The following is a 24,605-nucleotide window of genomic DNA, read 5'->3' on the forward strand; positions in this document are numbered from 1 at the left end:
ATCACCTGCAAATAGCACACAAAAAAAATTGAGATTTAATCCAAGAATGTTCATTATGAATGTATGTGATGGATGAGATGAAGAAAGACAGTAAAACAATACAAAATAGTAAAACAAAATATAAACAGTTTTCGTGTGAAGCGGCAGCAGAGAGTGAACAGATTTCATACATCATGGCCAGTATATGCCAGTATAATGTCCAAAACCAGTAATACTATTGGGATTAAAATAAGAGGCAGTTTATTGTTGGAAAAAAAAATTTTTTAATGATAGTTTAGGACATTTACTTGATTAAAATTAAAACTATACACATAAGTAAAAAGTAATTTTATTCCCCTGATTCTTGGACTGGTTTCCTAAAGCTTGAACAGCCTTCCTCTCCAGCTGCTAACTCTGCTGATGCCCCCTGCACAAACAAAACACAGATTTCTTGTCAAAATTAAACAGGAACAACATAGACATTACATATATAGTGGGGCATATGAGTTTAGTAGTGAGATATTAAGTATTTAATAAGTTGTGTGTCCCTTTATTGCTTCAGGTTTGATATACAATCACAATGTAATATTGCACATGTACATGCACTATTGACCTAACATAAAAGAAAAGAAACACAAATACAACAGAATCACAGGTCATTCAATATAACATAATTTATCACATGGTCAAAGAATCATAATTTCAACTGTAATGACAGATATACGATGATAAATTTGTGAAACTTAACCTGAAGCTTGAGGTAATTTCAAGCAGCCCATATCCTTTTAGTGCACGTAAAGTGCTGCAATGTTTGAATTAAAGGAACATAAAAATAATGTAAGAAATGTTTATAACATTTGTGTGTGTATAATATATATTATACACTATATGGAGAAAAGTTAAGGAACACCTGACCAATTGAACAAACAGAGACTGTAATGACATTGCATTCTTCTAAATACACAAAAAATAACATGTCGGTCCCCCTCTCCAGCTATAACAACTTCCACTCTTCGGTGAAGACTTTTGGACTGTCTCTGTGGGAATTGTTGCCCATTCATCCAGGTCAGGCACTGATGTTGGATGAGAAGGCCAGACTCGCAATGTTTTTAACGCCATGCCAGCTTCTGTGGCTATTTTCATGGCGAGAATGGTCTATTCTGCAACGGGGATAAACAATCTGCTCCCACTGATTCTTCCAATATTGGGGCTGCTGATTTCATGAAGTTTGTTCATAGTATATAAATCCAATTCTGTTTGCCATTTGTTGTTAATATAGAAGTGAATTATTGGTTTTAGATCCATATGAGGTACTGTGCCAATTTTGATGTCTGCTGATAATGCATCTTTTGCGGCAGAGTCTGCTTCCTCGTTTCCTTTGATTCCACACTATCTAACAAAACCAGATATCAAACCGATGAGCCTCTAGTTCAAGCAGTTAATAAAGAATAATTTACAAGTGCTGGGTGATCATTTTAAAGCGATGACATTGCTTTGAGCCATGACTTCTAATCTATGATTAGAAGAACATTTCTCTGTTGCATAGTTTTTATGTAGTCCAATGCCAAAATAATGACATTTTGCTTCTATACTTCCATTACCTCAAGTGTGAGCGTATTAGCGTCTTGTAGAGATTTAAAAGCACTAAACTCTCAGTCTGCACCCCATTTTGTTTTTGCTAAAACCTTTAAAATGGTAATGTTTGAGATTTACCTTTTTTTTTTTTGTGAGGAATAAAACTCAATTTATTATCAAGGGTTATTCCAAGAAATTTGTTTTCCTTGACAACCATGTTTTCCATCCATGAATGTCTCTGGCAAAAATGCATGCAAACCTAAAGTCTTTGAACATTTAAAACCCTTTGATACTGACCAGACCTGCATTCAGTTCATTATCAGCTGAATTTTCTGTCCAACACTTTTCATGCATTTGCCTCAGTTGCAGATACCGATGTCATCAACATACAGACTGCAATGGACGTCTGACCCAATAGCTTTTGCAATGCCATTGATTTTGATACTAAAAAGAGTAACTGACAAGATGCTTCCTTGTGGAACTCCAAGTTCTTGTTTATGTGGGTCAGATAGGATATTACCTACTCTGACTTTAAAATACTTCCAGGTGGTGTCATACGCTTTCTCCGGGTCGAAGAAAACACCCACTGCATGTTCTTTTTTTGATAAAACCATTGCGTATATAGCTTCCAAGTCCAATGAGATGATACATTGTGCTTCTTCCTTTTCTAAAGCCACATTGAACTTTACTTATGAAAATGTGTGATTCCAAGATCCATACCAGACATTCATTTAATCATCCTTTCCATGGTTTTGCATAAACTTGTCAGGGCTATTGGGCGGTAGTTGATAGGTTCATGATCATGATGCTTTTGGGATGGGAATGATTTTCGCTTCTTTCCAAGAAAGTGAAATATTCCCTGATATCCACATATAGTTAAAGAGATTTGAGAATGGATGAGGCAATAAAGAAAAAAGAAAAAAAACTGTCTGATAATGAATATCATCTGGTCCAACTGCTGTGTCATGAGATCTGTTTTTAGCTTTTGTTAATTCTTCCACTGTGTACGGTTGATTGTAAGGTTCCTTATTATTAGATGAAAAATGTATATAGGTCTTCTCTTCTTGTGCTTGAATATCTTTAAAAGGCTCCATTTTCAATAGAGGAGTTATTTTCAAATATTTCTACTAGTATATTTGCAATCTCTTGTTTTGTAGATAAAATAAAATCTTAATATTCGATGTGCTGTATTTGAGTACCAACATTCCTACCTCTCATCCTTCGGATCAGATTCCAGACCTTTTTGGTTGAGGTACTTGATGTCAAACCAGCTTCAACGGGCTTTAAACGATACCAGACGATGAATAGGGGTCTTATCTAGCGAAACGCTCTGTCATTTCAAAAATAAATAAAGTTTAAGTTTTATAAGCACAAACGCTCGCCTTGCTCTGTTCTGTGATGTGCGTTCGTGACGTCACGTAATACGCAATTACGTTGAAAAGGTCACGCTTCTATGAAAAGTAAAACATTTCTATCCAGACGAAAAAAAATGTTCAGGCTTTTTAATATTACAACACCCAGGATACGCACACGCAATGGGCATTTTAAACGATAAACTGACACAAAGACATTTGAATATGTGTATATGGTCCTCCTTCCGCACATTTGTAAACACTGACTCGGTGAAGCGTGACCTTTTCAACGTAATTGCGTATTACGTGACGTCACGAACGCGCATCACAGAACAGACAAGGCGAGCATTTGTGCTTATAAAACTTAAACTTTTTTATTTATTTTTTAAATGATCGAGCGTTTTGCTAGATAAGACCCTTATTCATCGTTTGGTATCGTTTAAAGCCCGTTGAAGCGGCGCTGACACTGTCATTTGGACCTTGAACCGTTTGGTCCCCAGTGAAGTCCATTATATGGAGAAATGTTTTCATCAAAAACCTTCATTTCTTTTCGACTGAAGAAAGAAAGACAAAGACATCTTGGATGACATGGGGGTGAGTAAATTATCAGCAAAAGTTTTTAAACTAATCCTTTAATATTCTTCAAGCTTTTGCCCTAGTTACTTTAACCTTGATAAGTTTTTCACTTGTTGGTTATATGAAGAATAATCTTTCTGCTTTCTTCCGCTCTTTATAGTGTTCGATGGAGTTGAGTTCTTCCACGTCAAACTCATCCAAACCATGTCTTTGTGCCCCAGTACACAAAGCAAGGTGCAAAGTCATGTTGGATTAAAAGAGACTTCCCCAAACTGTTCCCACAAAGTTGGAACAATAGCATTGTCTGAAATGTCTTGTTATGCTGAAGCCTTCAAGGAACACTCCACTTTTTTTGGAAATAGGCTCATTTTCCAACTCCTCTAGAGTTAAACAGTTGAGTTTTACCGTTTTCGAATCCATTCAGCCGATCTCCGGGTCTGGCGGTAGCACTTTTAGCATAGCTTAGCATAGATCATTGAATCTGATTAGACCGTTAGCATCTCTCTCAAAAAAAAATGGCCTAAGAGTTTAGATTTTTTTTTCCCAGACTCGTCCATCAGCCTGTCAAACAGAGAAGTGTGATTCGTCACTCCATGAAAACCTATTCCATTAAGTTCCCGCCGCACAGGTTTTGTGCTGATATTAATGCCAGTGGAAGTTTGAAACTCTTCAGTGATGGAATCAGCAGAGCATTGGTGACTTTCACACATCATGTGCCTCAGCACTCGGTGATCCATATGTGGTCTTCCGCTTTGTGCTCGAGTTGCTGCTGTTCCTAAACTCTTTCACTTTCCAATAAACAAGTGTTGAACAGTTGACCGTAGGAACATATAGCAGGGATTACATTTCATTGACTGACTTATTAAAAGTGGCATCCAATCACAGAACCACGCTTAAATTCTTTTAAGTTCTTCAGAACGACCTGAATTCAACAATTAAGAGGTGTGTTCCAATACTTTTGTCCATATAGTATATGCAATATAGACTATTGTTCAAAAGTTTGGGGTCAGTATGATTAACAAAATATATATATATATTAATAATTAATACTTTTATTTAGCGAGGGCACAGTACTTGCATTTATAATGTTACAAAGTATTTATATTTCAAATAAATGCTTTTCTTTTTATCTTTTTACTAAATTAAAGAATCCTGGGAAAAAAATGTATCATGGTTTCCACAAAAATACTGAGCAACAAAACTGTTTTGTGAGATTCTTGTATTGACGATAGTCAGAGATATGATGCCTTTGACGATATCAAGACATTAATTAGTTTTCCCAATAATGTATTAAACTATTAATATTATTATTATTATCAGGCTAGTGCTATCAAATTAATATTAGGACCTACAATTAATTTGCCTTTCCTAATTCCATAACAACATCAACACACTTGCGACACAGACATGAGTGTATGAGGATTGCGGACTTCTCAAAGAAAATGTTTGACTACAAAACTATATCCCACATCAAAATTGAATTGTAAGATGATCTATTCACAAATTGTCAAGAGTGCTTGTTATAAAAGAGACGCATCATTCTTATACAGGTGTTGTTTGACCCATGGTGAAAATTGCATCGTTTTATCGTCAGCATTTTGTTTCCATAGCATATTAACAAAACATTTTAGTGACACTAATAACAATACAATTACAAATTAATAATAGTACAAAAATCAGGATTGCCAAAAGCTCAGGGAGTATTTGTTTTCACTTTCGCTTTCAGGAAATAATTGACTGTGGTTTGAGACTCCTTCACGGGCGTAACTCTTATGCAGTTTGTAAAATAACGTGTGATATTATTGACTCGCCTTTTGGGTGACATTTCTATGTGGAGTGATTTTTCTTTATCACCAACTCCATCTTTGCTCGCAAAATGGTAGAAAAAGATTTCACGCGATAATGAAACAAAGTCAATAATTAAATGAATGAGTAAATTATTGATGCAATAAGTAAACTAAGAGACTTCTTTCAAAGAACATACTCAAACTTTTGAACAGTAGTATTCATGTATTTATTAGGGTGAACTAACCATCTAAATAAGGATTGAAATTCAAATGATACTTGCCTCATTCCCTTGATTAGCTCCGAGTGTTTTCACATCTATCTGAGGCGGCACATTGGTTACAGGCTCACTTCCATCTGGACTCTGTGTGTCTTTCTGCTCCTTTTTGTCCACGGTAGATGCATCTTTCTTCTTTTCCTCAACTTTCACTTCAGGCTCTGCATTTTCCTGTGTACTAGGGTCCACCTCCTGTGTCCGCTGTTGAAAATCAGTCTCATCATCCCTGGACGTGTTACCTGCAGCACGTACAGTCTCTACCCGGACCCTCTGGGTCCCTCTGGGCAAGCCGGCAAATTCCTGTCGGAGCTCCATGCTTCTGTCCTCCACGTCCACCTGTCTATTTTGTTGGTTTCCTGCTTGATTCACCCTGTTGCCATTGCCCTGGCGTATTTGTAGTGGCTGTGGGGCGTCGCCCCCTTCCCAGACGTCCTCATGCTCCCTTAGTGGAGGAGCTTGGCGCTGTCCTACCGCAGGAGGCGGCGGGTCCCCTCTCCAGCCCATCCGGGGCAAGCGTACTGCTTGATGTATAGCTGCCTGACCACCTCCATACATAAACGCCTGAAAAAAGCAAAGATGACTTAGTATGTTTTTTTAACAAATAAGAGATTTAACAAGTTTTCTGTTCCCAGCTCTTACAATGATGGCTAATGCAATAGTAAGCAGCACAGGTATCTGGAGAGTGACTGGTAGATCCTTCAACAGCGCTCTCAGGAACTCACCGATGCCCTCCCCAATTTGCTTCAAGGGATCTGTGATGAAGCTGGTTATGGTGACAGTGATAGCCTGAAATATAAACCCCACAAAATTTGCATTAATGCATTTCATTTTCATCTCTTATAACAGCTCCGATAACCGCTTTTGGAACAAACCGATATCCGCAAGAATAAATAATATAACAATTTATTGAAAATGTCCTCTCTATTGCAGATAAAGTACTGCTCAAATCAGCACAGACATTATTACAATGTAAAATTTGTAATAAAAGTGTTGTATTTGAACATAAGCAAAGCTGAGATTTCAGCATCATTACTCCAGTCTTCAGTGTCACATGATCCTTCAGATTCCATTCTAAAATGATGATTTGCTGCTCAAAATATATATTTTTTAAGAATTGTTTGATGAATAGAAACAAAAAACAACAACTTTAACTTGGAATAGAAATCATTTGTAATAGAAATGTCTTTACTGTCTGATCAATTGAATGCATCTTTGCTGAATTTAAAAAACAACACCACAAACTTTTTTAAAGATAGTTTATGTACTGTAAATATTTTCCGATTTTATTTTCTGTCTATGGCACATCGCCTACATAACAAAATTCCCAGGTGTTCATTTTGAATTCATGTTATTTGAAGTATTATTCTACTTAATGCTCCTAATGTGTGTGCACCAACTTGGATGGGTTTAAAGCAGAGGACAAAATCCGATTTGGGTTCCCATTCTTGGCCTCTACATGTCACTTTCACTTTATTATTGTCACAATACCAGGATTGTGCGTGACACACAGACAGACAAAGATTCAGAGGATAATTCCGATTACAAAGTTGAATTCAAACAGGCAATGATCCAACACAGGCCAGAGACACACATCTGACGTGAACGAGACCGAACAGAGAATGAATGTGAGGGTACAACTTAAGTAGGAGCACAAATGAGACAGTAAACAAACGAGAAGCGGGAAAACTGAACAAAGGAAGACATGTGACTAATGAAAACAAACAGAAAGTACATGAAAACACGAAACTAACTATATGTAACATGACAATTTTTTAGTTCAGGGTGGAGGCATCTATTTTAGATTTATAGTACTATTTTTTGCAATTACACAGATTTTACACTGAATATTTAAATTTAATTTTGATAGCTTCAAAAATGATCATCTGATTAGTCAGAAATCAACAATAACAATATTTTTTCGATACCAACAATATCCATTATAGTCTCTTATCAAATTCAAGTTTCTGTCATTGGAAATGAAAAGATTCAAACCTTTGTTGGAGGCACAAGCAAAATGGGGTTCACCACTAGGACCTCGTAATATTTTTTGCAAGGATCATCTTGAAGAGTCCATGTCCGTCTGAACCACTCTGAATCAACAAGGAGTTACAACAGTTCATCCCTATTTGTCATTATTTACTCAACTTCATGTCATTTAAAATCTGTAGGTTTTTATTACATAGTGCATTTTTGAAGCATGAAAAGCATAAAAATGTTCCATATCAAACGAATTTGGAATGACAAAAGTGAATAAATAATTTTTGGGGGAACATATTCCTTTAATAGTAAACAAATCACCTGATAAACTGTCCTTCCAGGCCAGTTCCTTCACCCCCGTACATTTGCCATTGAAGCTCTCCACTTCCACAATGTTCTTCTTGTGGTCCGCAAAGGCAACCTAGCCAAACGGAAATGTTTTTTAACTCTTGCACACACACACACACATTTTATTTCCTTCAATAGCTATGTTTCCATCCAAAGTAGTGAATTTAACTACAGCCGCTGCCGGAAGCTAGTTATTTTAGTCGATAAAGTTTTAAATATAGATATTTTTCTTACACGAGCATCGCTTCACTTCAGAAGGCCTTTATTAACCCCCCAGAGCCGTGTTGAGCACTTTTATGATGGATAGATGCACTTTGAAGGACTTTCACACACACAAAAAAGTTCACTGCCATTATAAAGCTTGGAAGAGCCAGGACACTTTAATATAACTCCGATTGTATTCGTCTGAAAGAAAAATGTCATATTCACCTAGGATGGCTTTAGGGTGAGTAAATCATGGGCTAATTTTCATTTTTGGATGAACTATACCTTTAAGTTCGGTCATTTTAGAATTATCAAACCAACATTTGAGATGATGTGCGATGAAACTGATCCGCTGGTTAGTTCACTTCTCCAATCACATCCACTGTTGAGGCAAAGTCACAAGAGTTTTTTTTATTGGGCATCGAGGGATTTATTCTGTAAATGTATTTCCATCGCAGTTTATGCCCATGTCTTCTTATCAAATAAAAAATATATCAACGGCTCAATTGAGCGCATGTTTTAGATTTGAGGCGCCTCTTGGCGTTTGCATCCAATGTTTTTTTTTTTATGCCATATTCCGAAATGTGCATAAAAAATAGGTGGATGGAAACATAGCTATTGTCAACTTTTGAATACCGGTTTAGTAAAAATGTCACTCAACAGTATTTTGTGCAAAAATGATTACCATATAAAGATGGAACCAGTTCCAGATCAAGCTAATAAAAAAGCAAACAGCAAACATTCTCCTAAACTGGACAAACCAGGACACCCCAGACCAGAGTTCAGTGCAGATAACGGCTACGACAATCAGAACAATCAAAGAAACCTGTAGAAAAAAAACAGCACATATTCATTTATTAATATTAATACAATTATTTCGCTCATGTCTGAAAAGCTTAGACAAAAACTGACCCTCAGGACTGTATCAGCATCCACATAAAACGTGTCTTCGAAACGCCATTTCCAGGCTTGATGGTTGTGGGGTTTGAATTTGACCAGAATTTGACTGAGCGCGTCATCCATGGCTCCAGTGGTCCAGTCGTTCTCTTCGTTCAAAAGCTTCTGGATCTCTGCCACCGATTGCTTGGACAGCTTCACCATGGCGTCATAGTGCACGGCTGTTTTTACATCATCGGGCTAAAGATTTCAAAACAGCAAAAGTTGTAAAACCTTAACCAATGCAGAGTAATTTTGTAATGAAAACACAGTCACATACCAGGCCAAGTTTTGAAGTTTCTTTAAGGAGCTTGGAAAGGAATCGCTTGAATACTGGAAGACAAACTGGCTTTGAAGAGGTGGCGGTCCCCTTCTTTTTGTGTTCATCAAACTAAAACAGAGGTAGCAGCAAGAAATAATATTTTTCAGGCATTCAAAAAAAAAGTGTTGAATGACAATTAGTACCATGGTACAGTAATAGCCTTCATACTTAAGTCAAGTCATCTTCATTTATATAGCGCTTTTAACAATAATCAACTTAACAAATATCATGATAAAACCATTGTGTACCATGTCTAAACAATATGGCAGAACCATTTTGTTAGCGAGGTCTAAATGATTAAATGTACTAAACACAGGTGTATTTCGATATTTGTCACCTCTTTCTGCAAAATCTCTAGTTTATTGATGCACTCAGATGAATCAGACTGTGGCACATCACAGGACTCTGAACTGAATCCCCTTCTCTTGGTTGGCACATTCTGGTAACTGGCAGACTGTCAAACATTTAAAAAAAAAATCACTCTGTAAATCAAACTGTTTATAAGACATGATTTAATCAAATAACCGAGGTACAGTCACATTAACAGTTTGCAGCTAATTTGTTGTGGATTTCACAAAGGGTTCAAGTTGCTCAGGGGAATGTCACATTGCCTAACAGAAAGCTGCTTGGTTAGGAAGTAATTTATCTTAAAGTAGTCTCTAGTAGGTTTACTTAAAGTTATGAACAAACGTTCTTCCGAATGTTCACTCTTGTCGTAAGGTCCCCTAACGTTAGCACAAAAGCATTAGTTATTGTTCAAGGAAGGTTTTTTTTCACAACAAAAAGTTGTGATGTGAATGTTAGCTTACTTGTTTCAGAACATTCAAAACATTCCCATGTTTGCAAAAGGATCAAATTAAATAAAAAAAAAAAAGCTGGACGTTTCAAACATTCATAGTTCGTTAAAACGTTATTTTATTTAAATATTTATTTAATATTTTGTTAGCTGGGTAAAAAATGAAATTTCACTTTTGGGCAAATAACGTTAACGTTACCGCTTTAAATTTTTAAATCAACTTCATAAAATCTTAAAATATGAAGCACACTTTACGGGTGATATTAACAATATTTACAACGTTTGAATTGAGTGGAAAAATGTGAAGGAGGATTTAAATGTCCTGCAAGCACTTTGCACTGAAATACGTTAATAAACTCTCAGTTTTTTTTACCTCTGTGGGTTTTCTCATGCGCTTTGTTGTTGGGTCGTAGTTGAGCATGTCATATGGATCGATCCATGCATCATCATCATCATATTCCTGATGGATATTTGCATTTGCACTAATAAACAGACTAACGTTACAGCAAATAAAGAAACTCCAGAATATAAACGACGAACAGTTTGGCAACGTCATAATCCCCACTGGAACAGACCATGAGAAAACAAAGACTTAAATTACACGTAAAACTACTAGTCGATTCAAATTAAAGTTCAGATTAAGCTTTCTTTGACATTTTATTTACTATATGTTATCCAGATCACCTGTTTAACCAACGTTATTCTAAATGTACTAAATGCATCTATCGGCCGCCTAAAAGTTACACACTGAGGGCTAAATAAAACAAACAATAGTTTAATTGTAGAAAAAAAAACATCCGCACTAGCCTAGGAAGCAAACATTTCCTTACATGTTGGAAGATAACTGTCACTGCCACATAGAAAACCCCCATAGATTCATAACCTCAATTGATCAAAAGTTCAAATACGGATTCTATATACGCATTTCTATGTGCAGTTCTTCTTCTTACTATTTTATGGAGGTTGGCATCCATCTTATTGGTGCATTTCCGCCACCTTCTGTTCCGGAGTGTGAATCAGAAAATAGGTTTACAGACTAAATCATCCACCCTCCTTCCTTCTCCCCCACGCACACATACCCACACACACCTCATCCCAGTCCTTCTACATAATAATAATAACAAAAACAATAATATTTTTAACCCTCCTCTATACTAGCCTACTTTTCTTCATATCCTATAAAAAAAAAAAACGTTTCTCTTAAGAAAGTCATAAGATAGTCTGCCCTATCTCTGCTCAATAACCCTTTTAATGTGATGTTCTGAACCCCTGTCTCCCTCAGCTTATTCCTCATCACCTCTCTCTGTGCTCCATATCCTACATCTTGAAAGTCTTTAAAAACAGCAGTTTTTATTTTTGAACTTTCAAGTTGCTATTTTACTGTCCGATTGAAAGAGCTCTTCTCATGTTATTGAACAAACTGCTATGCTATTATTTGGCATTTTTCTTTGATTTCATATTCTTATTTTGCAATGTACACACGCTTTGAAATGTTGCTGTTTGAGCATAAACAACATCTGCAAAGTTACAACGCTCAAAGATCAAAGCAAAGGAAGATATTTGCTTTTACAGAAAAGGACTACAAACGGCTGGTAGGGACTACACGGCATTCCTCCCGGGTTAGTGACATCACCAACCCTAAAATGTACATAAGCCCCGCCCCCGGGAACACGCAGTCCATGTTGAGAAGAGGACAAGTTGTTGTATAAGAGTACATTTGTGAGTCAGCTCAAACTTTAGCATTCACCTTTTCACATGCAACTAACCATTCAGAGACGTCCTGTTGCATTCTACATGTTGTCACTTCTTCTTGAGTCTCTCCATCTTTGTCTGACTCAGTTTAAACATTAAAGGCAGAACAGTTTTTTTTATAGGCTTATGTCTGCATGAGGTAGTCGCAGCTGCTAACACACACAAGCTCTTGAAACCCCGCCCTCTGCAGCAGCTCATTTGCATTTAAAGGGCCAGGCACAAAACGGTGCGTTTTTGTAAATCCTCAAAAAGTGAGAACTTTAAAGCTACACTGTGTAACTTTTTTAGATTATTCTTAGCTAAAAACACTTAGTTCTTTCAAAAATATATGTGCTCATTAATGTATATTTACTTCGTTCAAGTAATATATTATTCTCGTGAGTGTATAATATGCCATTGAAAATACATACGGGTGAGGTACCTTGGCATTATAATCAATAAATGTCCACATGAAAGAGCTGAAAATAATTTCTCTACATGTTTACATAAAGCAAAACTGGTTTTTAATTGCTGGTCTCAGAGAAACCTGTCTATCCATGGACGTGTTCTGCTTTCTAAGGCTGAGGGAATTTCGAGGCTGGTATATCCGGCTCTCTCTTTGTATGTTAACTCTAAAATGTGCACAGATATTGACAGGGCCATATTTAAGTTCATTTGGAAAAACAGGACTGAATATATAAAGCGAAAAACGATTATTAGAACTCCCTCAGAGGGTGGGCTTAATGTTCTTGATTTCAGTGCACTTAATACCATTTTTAAAATTAACAGGTTAAAACATTGCTTGGCCCATAATAATTCTATATGGTTTTATATCCCCAATTTGTTTTTTGAAAAGTGTGGTGGGTTAAACTTTTTAATATCATGTGACTTCAAATGTAGTAAACTTCCCATCAAATTATCTAATTTTCACAAGCAATCACTAGATGCATGGAAAATTGCCTTTAAACACAATTTCTCCCCACACACATGTACAATATGGAATAACCAACATGTATTATCTTAAAGGAAAAGTATATATAAAAAAGAATGGTTTGATAAGGGAATTATTTTTATTTCCGACTTATTAAATTGTAATGGTGAGATTTACACTTATCAACAATTTCTTGCTATCTCAGGGATTTAATCTTCATGCAGAGATTACCATGTGGTTGTTAAAAACATCTCCATTAAATTGCTTCAGCTTGAGAAAGCTCATCTCAGTTACAACTCAGTGTTACGGCAGACCCCTAAACTTGTTATTGGAGGTGTTCATATTTTGGATAAGAAATGTAATAACTCTTACATCAGAAAGTGTCTTAATCAAGATATCAGCTGTTACCCAAAAGCAATTCTGAAATGGAAACAATTTTTTTCTTCTATACCTTCAATTGAGATAATTTGGTCAGCAAGTAATACATTTTTACTGCCAAATAAGGTTAAGGAAGAGGCCATGATCTTCTTCTTGGACTGTAATACTGGCTCAGATATAATTGATAACACATTAAAGGTAATAATTCTTCTTGGGAAGTTTCATATACATAAAGCTAAAGTAATGTCTATAACACCCTCTTTTAATTTTTTCTGTAAAGATCTTAAAATATTCCATGACTCATTGAACACAATTACTAGAAATAAGAAATGCATAAAAACATCTCTTTTGTTGAAAAAGCTAATTTGTAGAATTTAATGCTTTACTCTGTATAAGGTTTGTTTTAAGTTTTATGTTAAATGTCATTGTAAACTTTCAAAGTTGAATAAATAAAAAAATAAAAAAAACATACGGGTGAGGGGTTCGAATGCATAGACAGTATATAAACGGTTCGAAAGCCGGTGTGGTGAAGTGTTGGGTCCGGTGTGGTGAAGTGTTGGGTCTGGATGAAGTGTTGAGTCCGGGCTAAGGACCCTTTAGTATGCCAGTAGTATGCCTGATCTAAATCTGTTCTCGCGATAACTTGTAGCTAAATTTAAAAATACTACTATTACGGTATATTGTGTCACGAAATGTAGTTTTTATAGTTTTTCAGTCAACAATGTAGTTGTTTAAAGAGCAAATATGTTGTTTATTTATACAGTTAGCGCATATTTTAAATTTTGATCTGACGTTTTCGGAGTTGTGAAAAATACTACCGTTATTGTGTCACGAAATGTAGTTTTTATAGTTTTTCATTCAACAATGTAGTTGTTTAAAGCGCAAATATGTTGTTTATTTATACAGATAGAGCCTATTTTAAATTTTGATCTGACGTTTTCGGAGTTGTGAGATCCAGGCGATCACCGGCCGCTCAGCGCTCATGTTACCCCGCCTAGAACAGCCTTACCTCGGCTAGTCCTTCTGATGTTTGCCGCTGGCTGATGTCTCTAGTCTAGTGGTTAAACATGAGATAATATTCGTCTTGTGTAGGCTATATCTAACGGGCGATATTTGATCTTATTAATCTTTAATTTGTTCCCCGACAAATCGTTTTGGTTGAGGGCAAAGTTTAGTTTCATAACTTTATGATTTAGGCTATTTAACGTTGTAGCCTGCAGACTTATGTTTGACTGAATCGTTTAACTTACTTTATTTTTTGACTTGTATAGCTTCTTATGCCTTTTAGGCTACTTATACTTTTATAATGTCTATTATTGATCAATAAAACTGAAATGTAACAAAAAGAGACAGGGTTGTGTCATTTTATTCGATATAGCCTATGTAAGAATATTTTAATATATAAACCGTTAGCAGAAATAAGTTACATTTAACTAAGTTAAAAATTACAATAAAGAACAATAGACTGTTTTTGATTCATGTGTATTATTCTAGATAATTAATGAAGTAGCTACAGTTACATGCTAGTGTGCATATACATTTAACTATATGAGGGGCTAAAATGGAAATGGATGATTCTTTCTCTTTCTTTCAGAAATGTGTGAGAGTGAAGAGAGCCAGAGAGATATGCCACGATGGCATATTGTGCACCCACCCAATGTCCCAGAAGTAATAGTTTTCTTCTGCTATTTATTGTACAACATTAAACTTTTAACAGATTTGTTTTGTACAACTAAGGCGAGGTAATAATGTATTTTTATATAACTGTGTGTTAATAGTGCTGTTATCCCTTTTCTCTATAGCCTACATTTCTCACTATTACAATGTGTTTTTTCATCTAACAACAGTCTGGATCATTGGAGACTCTACGTCCGGCGTGGGGCTGAGAGAGCGGCAAAGAACATGGGGAATGGCCTTGGCATTGAGGATGTCTACATTTCTTGGTTCGGCTTGGCTGGTTTGCGGTGGAAGAGCCTTCTCCCTTGATTTTTTTGAATACACATCAGAAAACATCCAAAAAATAAGCTGTAATTGGACACAATCCCACCTGCAATCTATTGCATATGGCTTTAGACCGTTTGTTTGGTAGACGTTTTAATTAAAGTTCCTGTCATGATAAAAAAACTATTTTACTGCACTCAACAGGCCCCCCAGACTCAGAGTCCGTAACACTAAGTTGCATCCCAAAATTCCACTATTTTGTATAATGGAATAAACTTCTGATCTTGAATCTGATAAACTTTTTAGACCTAAAATATCTATAAGTAGTGTAGTACTAGCTAGGGCTTATAGATTTTTTGGGTCTAAAAATAAAGTTATATGGAGATCCCACGCAGCATTTATTCCATTGTACAAAATATTTGAATTTTGGGATGCAACTTAGTGTTACGGACTCTGGGGAGCCTGCGAGGGTGATCGCAAAAGACCTGAGTAACCATTAAATAACAGGCATATGTCATTATGCGTCCAATGGCAGCTATTTGTATGGGCGCTTGTTCACAAACCTCCTATACTTCTTATATTATTAAACAACATTTTTATGGTAACCTACTATTTCTTTTAGATTCTTGACACAAGGATCGCACAGCTCTGTAAAGCACATGGTGGAACTGCATTACAGGTGCACACATTTGTTCTCTGGTGGTGATGAAACACGAAACATGTGGATGACAGTCACATTTCTTGTCTGAAGGTAAATTAAAATCTATAAATTAAATCTCAGGGGCAGAGGGGACACATTCCAGCACCAATTATTTACTTACAAATATTTTAAAGGACCTTGATGACAATGACATGGTCCTTATTCCAAGAATTGTTGGTGGACAGAGCCCTGAAAAGGGAAATCACTTCATTTTGTGGGTATGTGTGGAAAAAAAAATATATACATTTTTGCTCAACAGTTGTTACTCTTTGTGGTTAAAGCAGTTAATTTTTGTTTTGTAAAGGTCTTGGATGGTTTGAGGAATCATATTCGAGTGTACGACCCCATTGGCAACTACAAGTCCATTTCTGAGATGGACCTGGCTATACTATGGTATTTTGTGCATTGTAAATGGCACAATTTTTATCTTCATTTACTAATGTACATTTCTTAATTTCTTTTTTCTTTTGTACAAAAGCAATGCATTCCGAAATACTTGGGACGTGGGAAAATGGACTGTTGAGTACCCAGAACAGTGGAGGCTGTCTGACTCTAACAACTGTGGGGTTTTGGTCTGTACAGTAAGTTAAATAAATGCTTTTATTTTTATATTTTTTGTGTATTACATCTACATTACTGCAACAACTGTGTTAATTGCATTAGATGGCAGAAATGGAGGTGAGGGACAAATGGACCTCTATGAAAAACGAGGTGATACAGGGAGAAGATCTGTGGTATCTGAGAAGATATCATGCATCATCAATGGCAGCATATGCTGTTCAGCATATGAAGTATACAAGGTATGTGTAAAATGTGTGTCCTCATTCATATAAACCAACTTAAAAGTTTAAGAATTCAAGTAAATCGATGTTTTTTTAAAATATAGGACAGTTGAGGAGGTGGGGAAAAAGGGAATTTGTTCTATTGTCAGTGACACTGAAATCCAGGTACATTTAAGATTTTACGAAATAAAAAATTTCTAGATATTGTTTGCTATACTAAATTTTTTTTTCAGGACTTGTTCCAAGGAATTGTGAAAGGCTCACTGAAACCCACGTGGAACAAATGGTGGCAAACGAAGACTGGTAAAATGGCAAAACCAAAGAGTTTTCATCCAGCCTTGTCAGCACAAGCTCCATCCACAAAAAAATTGAATCAGCCTTTTTTTAAGCCACTTCATCAAAACCTCTCATAATGAGGGTGGGGGAACGGATTCCGACAGCTAGTTTTTTGCCGTCGGATTCTGTTCCCCCCCTCACATTTTTCTTAGCAGTGAGGTTCAAATACTCAACAAACGTTTGTTTTGCACTTGTCCCCTATAGCCTAGTGGTCTAAGCACTGACATTTAACTCTTTGGGATTTTGACGACCAGAGTTCAAGTCCCGGGTCATCGTTATTTTTTTTAATTTTTTTTCATACTTTTGAGATTTTGACGACAGGTCCCGGGTCATCGTTTTTTTTTTTTTTTCATACTTTCCTATCATGGTTAAAAGGCAAAATGTATTCTTTAAACTGATGGCAGTTAAGCTCCATCCACAAAAAAATTGAATCAGCCTTTTTTTAAGCCACTTCATCAAAACCTCTCATAATGAGGGTGGGGGAACGGATTCCGACAGCTAGTTTTTTGCCGTCGGATTCTGTTCCCCCCCCCTCACATTTTTCTTAGCAATGAGGTTCAAATACTCAACAAACATTTGTTTTGCACTTGTCCCCTATAGCCTAGTGGTCTAAGCACTGACATTTAACTCTTTTGGGATTTTGACGACCAGAGTTCAAGTCCCGGGTCATCGTTTTTTGTTTTGTTTTTTTTTCATATTTTTGGGATTTTGACGACAGGTCCCGGGTCATCGTTTTTTTTTTTTTTTTTTTTTTTTCATACTTTCCTATCATGGTTAAAAGGCAACATATATTCTTTAAACTGATGGCAGTTAAGCTCTATCCACAAAAAAATTGAATCAGCCTTTTTTTAAGCCACTTCATCAAAACCTCTCATAATGAGGGTGGGGGAACGGATTCCGACAGCTAGTTTTTTGCCGTCGGATTCTGTTCCCCCCCTCACATTTTTCTTAGCAGTGAGGTTCAAATACTCAACAAACGTTTGTTTTTGTACTTGTTCCCTATAGCCTAGTGGTCTAAGCACTGACATTTAACACTTTTGGGATTTTGACGACCAGAGTTCAAGTCCCGGGTCATCGTTATTTATTAAAAAAAAATTCATACTTTTGAGATTTTGACGACAGGTCCCGGGTCATCGTTTTTTTTTTTTTTATCTTTCCTATCATGGTTAAAAGGCAAAAGATATTCTTTAAACTGATGGCAGTGAAGCTCCATCCACAAAAAAATTGAATCAGCCTTTTTTTAAGCCACTTCATCAAAACCTCTCATAATGAGGGTGGGGGAACGGATTCCGACAGCTAGTTTTTTGCCGTCGGATTCTATTCCCCCCCTCTCATTTTTCTTAGCAGTGAGGTTCAAATACTCAACAAACTTTTGTTTTGCACTTGTCCCCTCTAGCCTAGTGGTCTAAGTAAGGAATAATTGATGACAGGCCGTTGAATTATTATAAAAATAATGCACACCCGAGGTGGTAATGGATTCCGACAGCTAGTTTTTTGCCGTCGGATTCTGTTCCCCCCCTCTCATTTTTCTTAGCAGTGAGGTTCAAATACGTAGCACAATTTGTGTGTATACGTTATTATAAAATAATCTGTATAGTGGATGTAATGTCCGTCTGTAATGCTCGAACCATGATGCAGTATCTGTCTGCTTACTCGAGCACATACGGATGTGTAATGTCACACACTGTAGCATACTTTTACGTTTAAACAGTGCATGAAAAAAACAAACTCCATATCTAATGTTTAAGAAAGAAATAACATATAATCGTGGTCGGAGATAGCAACAATCCATTTTAGTTTAAAATTACCCTCTAAAATGCTGATTGGCCAGGTTTGCTGACGTCAAGGCATGTGACGCAACACGGACGTTCCTGATTGGCTGGAGGAAATGGATAAGTCTACGTAGAACTCAGTAGACCGTTCACTATCAGGAAGTCTTGGAAAAACAACCAACAATGACCAACAACAGCAACCATCGAGCTTCACATTCTCAAAAAGTAAGTGAAATACGTCACAGTTTCATGGTTGTAATGCAAGGGTTTGGGGTTTAACTTTAAGCCGTCTTTCTCGTGGGGCTTTGTTATATTGCGGTACTGCGCATGTTCATGACTGTTCTGGGTCCTGTAGCCATGGTATTATCTTATGATACAGCCGAGGGATGTAACGTTATGTAATGTTATGTAGCCTATGCTGTAAAGCCTTTTACATGGATGTAACGTTAACGTCATTAATGGTAGTGTTTCCCAAAACTGCCGGGGCTATTGGTTCAAGGTATAATGGAGCTAGGTAGCGAACGTTAACTTAATAATAACCACTGTTTGGTCAGGCGTGTAAATGTACTATAGTTTGTGCATGAAATAATTTCGTTGCCTTTATTGTTGTTTGTTTATTGTAAAGCGCCCTTGAGCCCTGGAAAGGCGCTATATAAATAAAACAATTTTATGCAGTCCATTTAAAGCGTTACTCTCGACAAAACTGGAAAACATGCGCGTTCATGAGCTTGTCTCTCGTGTCTCTTACATCCAAGGTAAACATAACTTAGCGAACTCATGAACTCTGCGTTTCATTGTCTAAAATATTCACTAATGTTGTTCCTGGTCGTTTACATGCTTATTTAAATAAACGATGGATATATTTAGACAACCAAGGAGATGCAATCTTTGTCGCTCTACTAGCTAGTAAAGTCAGGTTAGCCTGCAGTTTCGTGAACCGAGCTTCTCTTAATACAACATACAATATTACAATACATAATACATTACAATATATCCGTTATAGGCTTTACAGCATACAACCCTCGGATGTATCGTAAGATAAGTGTTAAACCCTAACGTTAAACCCACATCGGCTCTTAGGGACATATAAGATATTAAAGCAAACCTGTACGCACTGAATTGACTGTGATATGAACGATGTAAATTCTGAGTGAGTGATAGATTCCTGAAGTGGAGTGTGTTTTTATGATGTGACTGAAGTAATGATTTTATGTATTATTCTGTATATATTATTCTAATGTTTTTTCTGTGCATTGTCCCTGATCAAATAAAAAATAAACTTAAACTTAATTGACAAAGAAAGCAGACAATTGTGCTTTGCATATATATATATATTACGCTTTGCGTATATATTGGGATTTGTTTGAGTCTTTGTTTCATTTCACCAGGAACTCCTAGGTTACATTCAATTTGTATACAATGAGTTCAAGGACAGAGCGGCAGGCCTACACAAAGCGATGGAAGAGGGCACGACGAGAACAAGCACGACTGGTAAAGACGGAGCAAGAATTGGCACGCCTTCGCCAACATCAAGAACCACAGCTACAATTGCAAGATGAGTGTGAAGAGGAGCCAGAGCTCATGGCAATGCCAGCAAATTCTATCAGCAGCTCTGAGGAGGACAGCAGCAGTGTTGCTTCTGCAACTTGGCAGTGTTTTTCAGACCTGGAAATGTGGGACACGCCCATGGACAAACCTATGGATGAGACCAGTGACTCCTGCAGTGAGGAACACAACCCACAAGGTTCACTCAGGAACTTCTTACAACACTGGGCCTTACAACACCAGATTCAACACTCTGCTCTTGATGATCTTCTTGTGGGACTGAAAGCAAATGGACATCCAGAGTTACCGTCAACAGCCAGAACCCTTCTATCAACCCCGAGAGATATCAGGTCAACCACAGTATCGGGAATGGAGTATGTCCACTTTGGTTTAAGGAGAACTCTGGAAGGACAACTCAACCAGTACCCAGGGGAGGCGCTGAAAAAAATAAACACACTGGAGTTGTCTCTCAACATTGACGGACTTCCGCTATTCAAAAGTAGCAAGATCAGTCTGTGGCCTGTCTTGTGTGCCATCCATCTGACTCCAACTTGTATTTTTCCTGTAACTCTAACTTCTGGTCCTTCAAAACCTGGTTGCAGAAGTGCAGGATCTGCTTGTAAATGGAATTCAAGGAAAGAAGGTTTTGATGCGTTGTGTTGTATGTGATGCTCCAGCCAAGGCAATGGTCAAAGCAATCAAACTGTGCACTGGATACAATTGATGTGACAAATGCACACAGAAAGGGCTATGGGTGGATGGCCGTGTAACATACCCTGAGGTTCAAAACACCCTGCGAACCAATGAGATGTTTAGAAGAGAGATGGCTGCTAAGGAAACAGAGGGGCTTACAGTTTCCCCGTTTCTGCAACTTCCCATTGATATGATCAAAATGTTTTCCATTGACTACATGCACCAAGCTTGTTTAGGTGTAATGAGGAAACTGCTGGTGGAATGGGTGAGGGGGAACAGGCAGGTCAGACTGTCTGCTGGACAAGTTCAAGAAGTCAGCAGAAGATTAGCTTGTTTGAGAAAATCTATTCCAAGTTGCTTTACCAGGAAGCCACAGGACTTGGAAGAAGTGGACCGATGGAAGGCTACAGAGCTGCGTCCGTTTGCACTGTACACAGGAAAAATTGTGCTCAAGGACATTCTGTCAAGCCCGCTGTATAAGTATTTCATGACTTTCAGCGTGTCACTGAATATTTTGGTTTCACCCAATCTGGCACGCAAACACGCCGACTACAGCAGAAGTCTGATGGTGTACTTTGTGTCAAAGACAGCAGAGCTGTATGGCAGGCACTTCATGGTGTATAATGTTCATGCTCCATTTAACAGATGAGGCAGAAACTTTTGGATGCCTGGATGCATGCAGTGCCTTTCGGTTTGAGAACTACTTAGGACAACTGAAACGTCTGGTCCGATCGGGAAGAAGACCACTAATTCAAGTGGCAAAAAGGCTCTCGGAGATTGAACAGTGTCAGAGCCGCACCATTCCAGCACAAAGAAGGAAAATCTCAAGACCAAACAATGCATACATCTTGGAAGGTGACACATGCTGTGAGGTCATTGAGGAGAGGAAGGACATGGTTTTGTGCAATGTGTTTGAGAAGCTGGAGCCTCTGTTCACAGATCCTTGTGATTCAAGAATCACTGGGTGCTTCAGGGTGAAAAAGAGGGACTGTTTTGTGAAGCTGGTGCCAGCATGTGAACTCACAAGACAGGCTATTATGATTGAGGAGCCACAGACCAACATTTTCTTGACAGTCCTGCATGATTTTTAGGACATATGCAAACAACTTTAGCCCCATATCTGTCTACAGCACAACCATGAACCATGACAGGGTACATAATGTACATTCATATCTCTCTATATGCTTCATACCACTGATCTATATAGAATGACTGGATAGCTCATGATGTCATAAACAGTGAAGCCACCGCGCCGCCATATTGGGATTCCCTAGTGAGCCCTAGAGGTGAGGTTCTATTGAATCAATAGGATTTTTTATGATTTGACTGAGAAAACATTGCCTAACGAGACACCGTTTTTAAATCTAAAGTCTCCCTGTACATTCTTACAACGCAAACATCCTAAGCATTTAAATGGGTATTTGTTTATAGTCGGAAATGTTTCCTGCTTATTAAAAATTGCTTTTAAAAGCTGGGTCTGTCTAGGCTAACAGCAGGTGGCAGTAATGAAAGTGTTTTATTTTGTGATTTGCCGTTTGAAAGGAAAATAAGAAGCTTACCTCCTCGTTAACATACACGTTAAAAATTTAATATTTATTTTTTAAGTGTCCAGTGTTCGTTATTCACTTATGGGACTTCCGTGTAGCTTAAGATCAGTGGTATAGCTAGTTAAAACCCCAAAAACGTTAACTAAAACGGCAATTTATTTGCAAAAGGAACAAATAAGTCGTCGTAACAATGAATTATTTAGATAAGTGGACAGTGCGCATATGAACGAGCAGAGACAGAGGAGCCCCGGTCGCGCGCGCGCGCTCTCACCGTCTTCAAACACGAGCGCAATGCTCTCTCTCCCTCACGCATACGATAATAAAAGGTAGGAAGACCGATTGCGTTTTATAGATCAGTAGTTTGTTCAAATAAAGTGTTTGATTAGTTAGCAAGTACATGTTCAAGAAAGGCATAACAAATTGTATGGGTAACGTACGGTAAACGGACTGCACGAAGCTCTTTTGAAGCTGTCAAATTGTGTTGCTATTGGACTCGCTGCTCACAGGTTTCTTATAGGCTACTGTTAACTGTTTTATCGTTTTTGTTTTTTTTAAGAAGCTCTTGCCTCGGCGAGAACAACACGGGAATAGCGACAATTGTGCATATAAATAAGTACTTATAGGGCTTGTATTACAACCTGTCAGCAATTGTCTACATCCTTTTGTGAACGTCGTTTTACACTTGTATGCTGCCTATGTATGCTGCACAGCGGGTCATCTTAAAAGTGCCATCGGAGCTACCGATCTCGGTCGTCGGTGCCATAGACATGTATAAAGGCTAGATGGCTCAAGGCGGAGTCAGCTGTGTCGTCAACTTGGCGGCCATCTTAGGTCAGGAGACTGCGCTGCTGCTCCCTGCTGCTGTGGACGGAAGGTGAGTGACAAATGCTCGTAACTTGCTGAATTCTTGACGGATTTACAAACGGTTTGGTTTATTACAAACCTTATTAACGTGGCTATGATTTGTGCTGATGCCGATGTTTAAATTGTAGCTTCACGTTTTGAATGTATGCAGTATGCAGTTAAATAGCCGCATCCCTGACGTTTATGACACACCAAGCCGTTTGAAAATCGGTTGAAAATTGAGCAAGATATAGTTATTTCAGCACTACATGCACAATAGACTTTAATGTTATAACTGGACGAGCGGACCTGTCCTAAAATGGCCGCCGTGTGACGTCGTCGGGTCCCATTGGCTCTCAGCGCCGGTAAGCCATCTAGCCTTTATACATGTCTATGGTCAGTGCCCTCTGCTGGTAGGGAATCGTAAGATGGCCGCTCGAACACTTCCGGTGGCTTCACTGCCTGGTGGCAGTTTAGAACGTCATGAGCTATCCAGTCATTATATAGATCAGTGGTTCATACTGAATATTCTTATATTTCTGTTTTTCTAATATTACTGTTCACTGAAATTATTTTTTTTTTCATTGTGTGTATTTGCTGTATACACTTGAAATTGCAATCTATGTTGTTCTCTTTGCCATGCCAATAATGCTGTTGTCTCTTAACAGATGAAGAACTTCACGATTGTTGAGTTTTCAGACAGTGCTATGGAGGTTGTGCCATCTTCATGGGTGGACAGATCTACAGGGGTATGGAGTTGTTGTGTAGATTTCTTTTTCTTCATAATTTCTTTTACCATTCTAAATGTTCTCCTCACCACATTGTAAGAAATTATCTGAAATAAAGTAAATTTTTCCAAAAGGCCATCCTCTGCTACTGGACTGCACATAATGTGAGGGCCCAAGTCAGCGCCTGCCATTTGCCCAACAAAAGCTGGGCCAAATATGCAGTCAAGAAAATCTGGCTGTGTACAGGTGACTTATTGGTGCTATACTATATATAAATAAATACGTTTTCTCTGTATGGAAATACTGCTTTGTGCGGCTACTGTCTCACAAAAACTTTGTTCTCTTAATGTAGATTCCTACGACAAAGCCATGAATAAAATGTCGGCGACTGATGGACACTTCCAGCATTGAGACGGAAGACGATGCGAGTGTCCACAAAAGGCAGTGTAAACGCCCAAGGAGGTTCATGACGGATTATTCAAGTGATGGTAAAACCTTAAGTACAGACATTATTTACACAATTAAAATTTTCTTTTAGCAATCTGTACACA

At 37.6% G+C, this 24,605-nt stretch overlaps 2 protein-coding genes and 2 long non-coding RNA genes across 5 annotated transcripts; 3 read left to right on the plus strand and 1 right to left on the minus strand.

The window, feature by feature from the left end:
* Positions 1-101: 101 nt before the first annotated feature.
* clcc1 (chloride channel CLIC-like 1) lies at positions 102-11,060 on the minus strand. 2 transcript variants are annotated; one of them, XM_079592414.1, is made up of 11 exons: positions 10,958-11,060; positions 10,501-10,691; positions 9,669-9,785; positions 9,290-9,400; positions 8,986-9,210; positions 8,759-8,899; positions 7,843-7,942; positions 7,537-7,634; positions 6,184-6,330; positions 5,551-6,105; positions 102-406 (listed from the first exon to the last, which is right to left on the minus strand). In XM_079592414.1, the coding sequence occupies exons 2-11, from the start codon at positions 10,681-10,683 to the stop codon at positions 329-331; spliced, it is 1,755 nt and encodes a 584-aa protein (XP_079448540.1). In that variant the 5' UTR covers positions 10,684-10,691; positions 10,958-11,060; the 3' UTR covers positions 102-328. The 2 variants fall into 2 exon arrangements, with proteins under 2 accessions (XP_079448540.1, XP_079448541.1); XM_079592415.1 differs by having other exon boundaries at positions 10,501-10,609; positions 10,958-11,017.
* Positions 11,061-13,713: 2,653 nt separating this feature from the next.
* On the plus strand, positions 13,714-15,441 carry LOC306988533. The gene is made up of 3 exons (XR_013795421.1): positions 13,714-13,842; positions 14,762-14,909; positions 15,015-15,441. It is a non-coding gene; the product is annotated as an uncharacterized lncRNA (long non-coding RNA).
* Positions 15,442-15,825: 384 nt separating this feature from the next.
* On the plus strand, positions 15,826-17,003 carry LOC306988213 (uncharacterized protein; the record flags this gene model as incomplete). The annotated part of the gene is made up of 7 exons (XM_079593016.1): positions 15,826-15,859; positions 15,943-16,026; positions 16,113-16,201; positions 16,287-16,389; positions 16,472-16,608; positions 16,695-16,755; positions 16,824-17,003. Exons 2-7 carry the CDS (start codon positions 15,961-15,963, stop codon positions 17,001-17,003), a joined length of 636 nt encoding a protein of 211 aa, XP_079449142.1. The 5' UTR covers positions 15,826-15,859; positions 15,943-15,960.
* A 6,944-nt stretch (positions 17,004-23,947) lies between these two features.
* Positions 23,948-24,427, plus strand: LOC306988537. The gene is made up of 3 exons (XR_013795422.1): positions 23,948-24,075; positions 24,189-24,300; positions 24,407-24,427. It is a non-coding gene; the product is annotated as an uncharacterized lncRNA (long non-coding RNA).
* Positions 24,428-24,605: the final 178 nt, after the last annotated feature.

Source organism: Phoxinus phoxinus (assembly GCF_949152265.1).
Source record: "Phoxinus phoxinus genome assembly, chromosome: 20".
NCBI lineage: Eukaryota > Metazoa > Chordata > Actinopteri > Cypriniformes > Leuciscidae > Phoxinus > Phoxinus phoxinus.

What these genes read in the sequence shown, in the direction of transcription:
- clcc1 (XM_079592414.1), bottom strand. Translation starts at nt 10,683, where the DNA reads ATGACGTTGCCAAACTGTTCGTCGTTTATATTCTGGAGTTTCTTTATT. An exon ending in GCATGAGAAAACCCACAGAG is followed by an intron (nt 9,786 to 10,500) that starts GTAAAAAAAACT and finishes AATGTTTGACAG; the next exon opens with TCTGCCAGTTACCAGAATGT. An exon ending in GAGCTAATCAAGGGAATGAG is followed by an intron (nt 407 to 5,550) that starts GCAAGTATCATT and finishes TTGTTTGTGCAG; the next exon opens with GGGGCATCAGCAGAGTTAGC.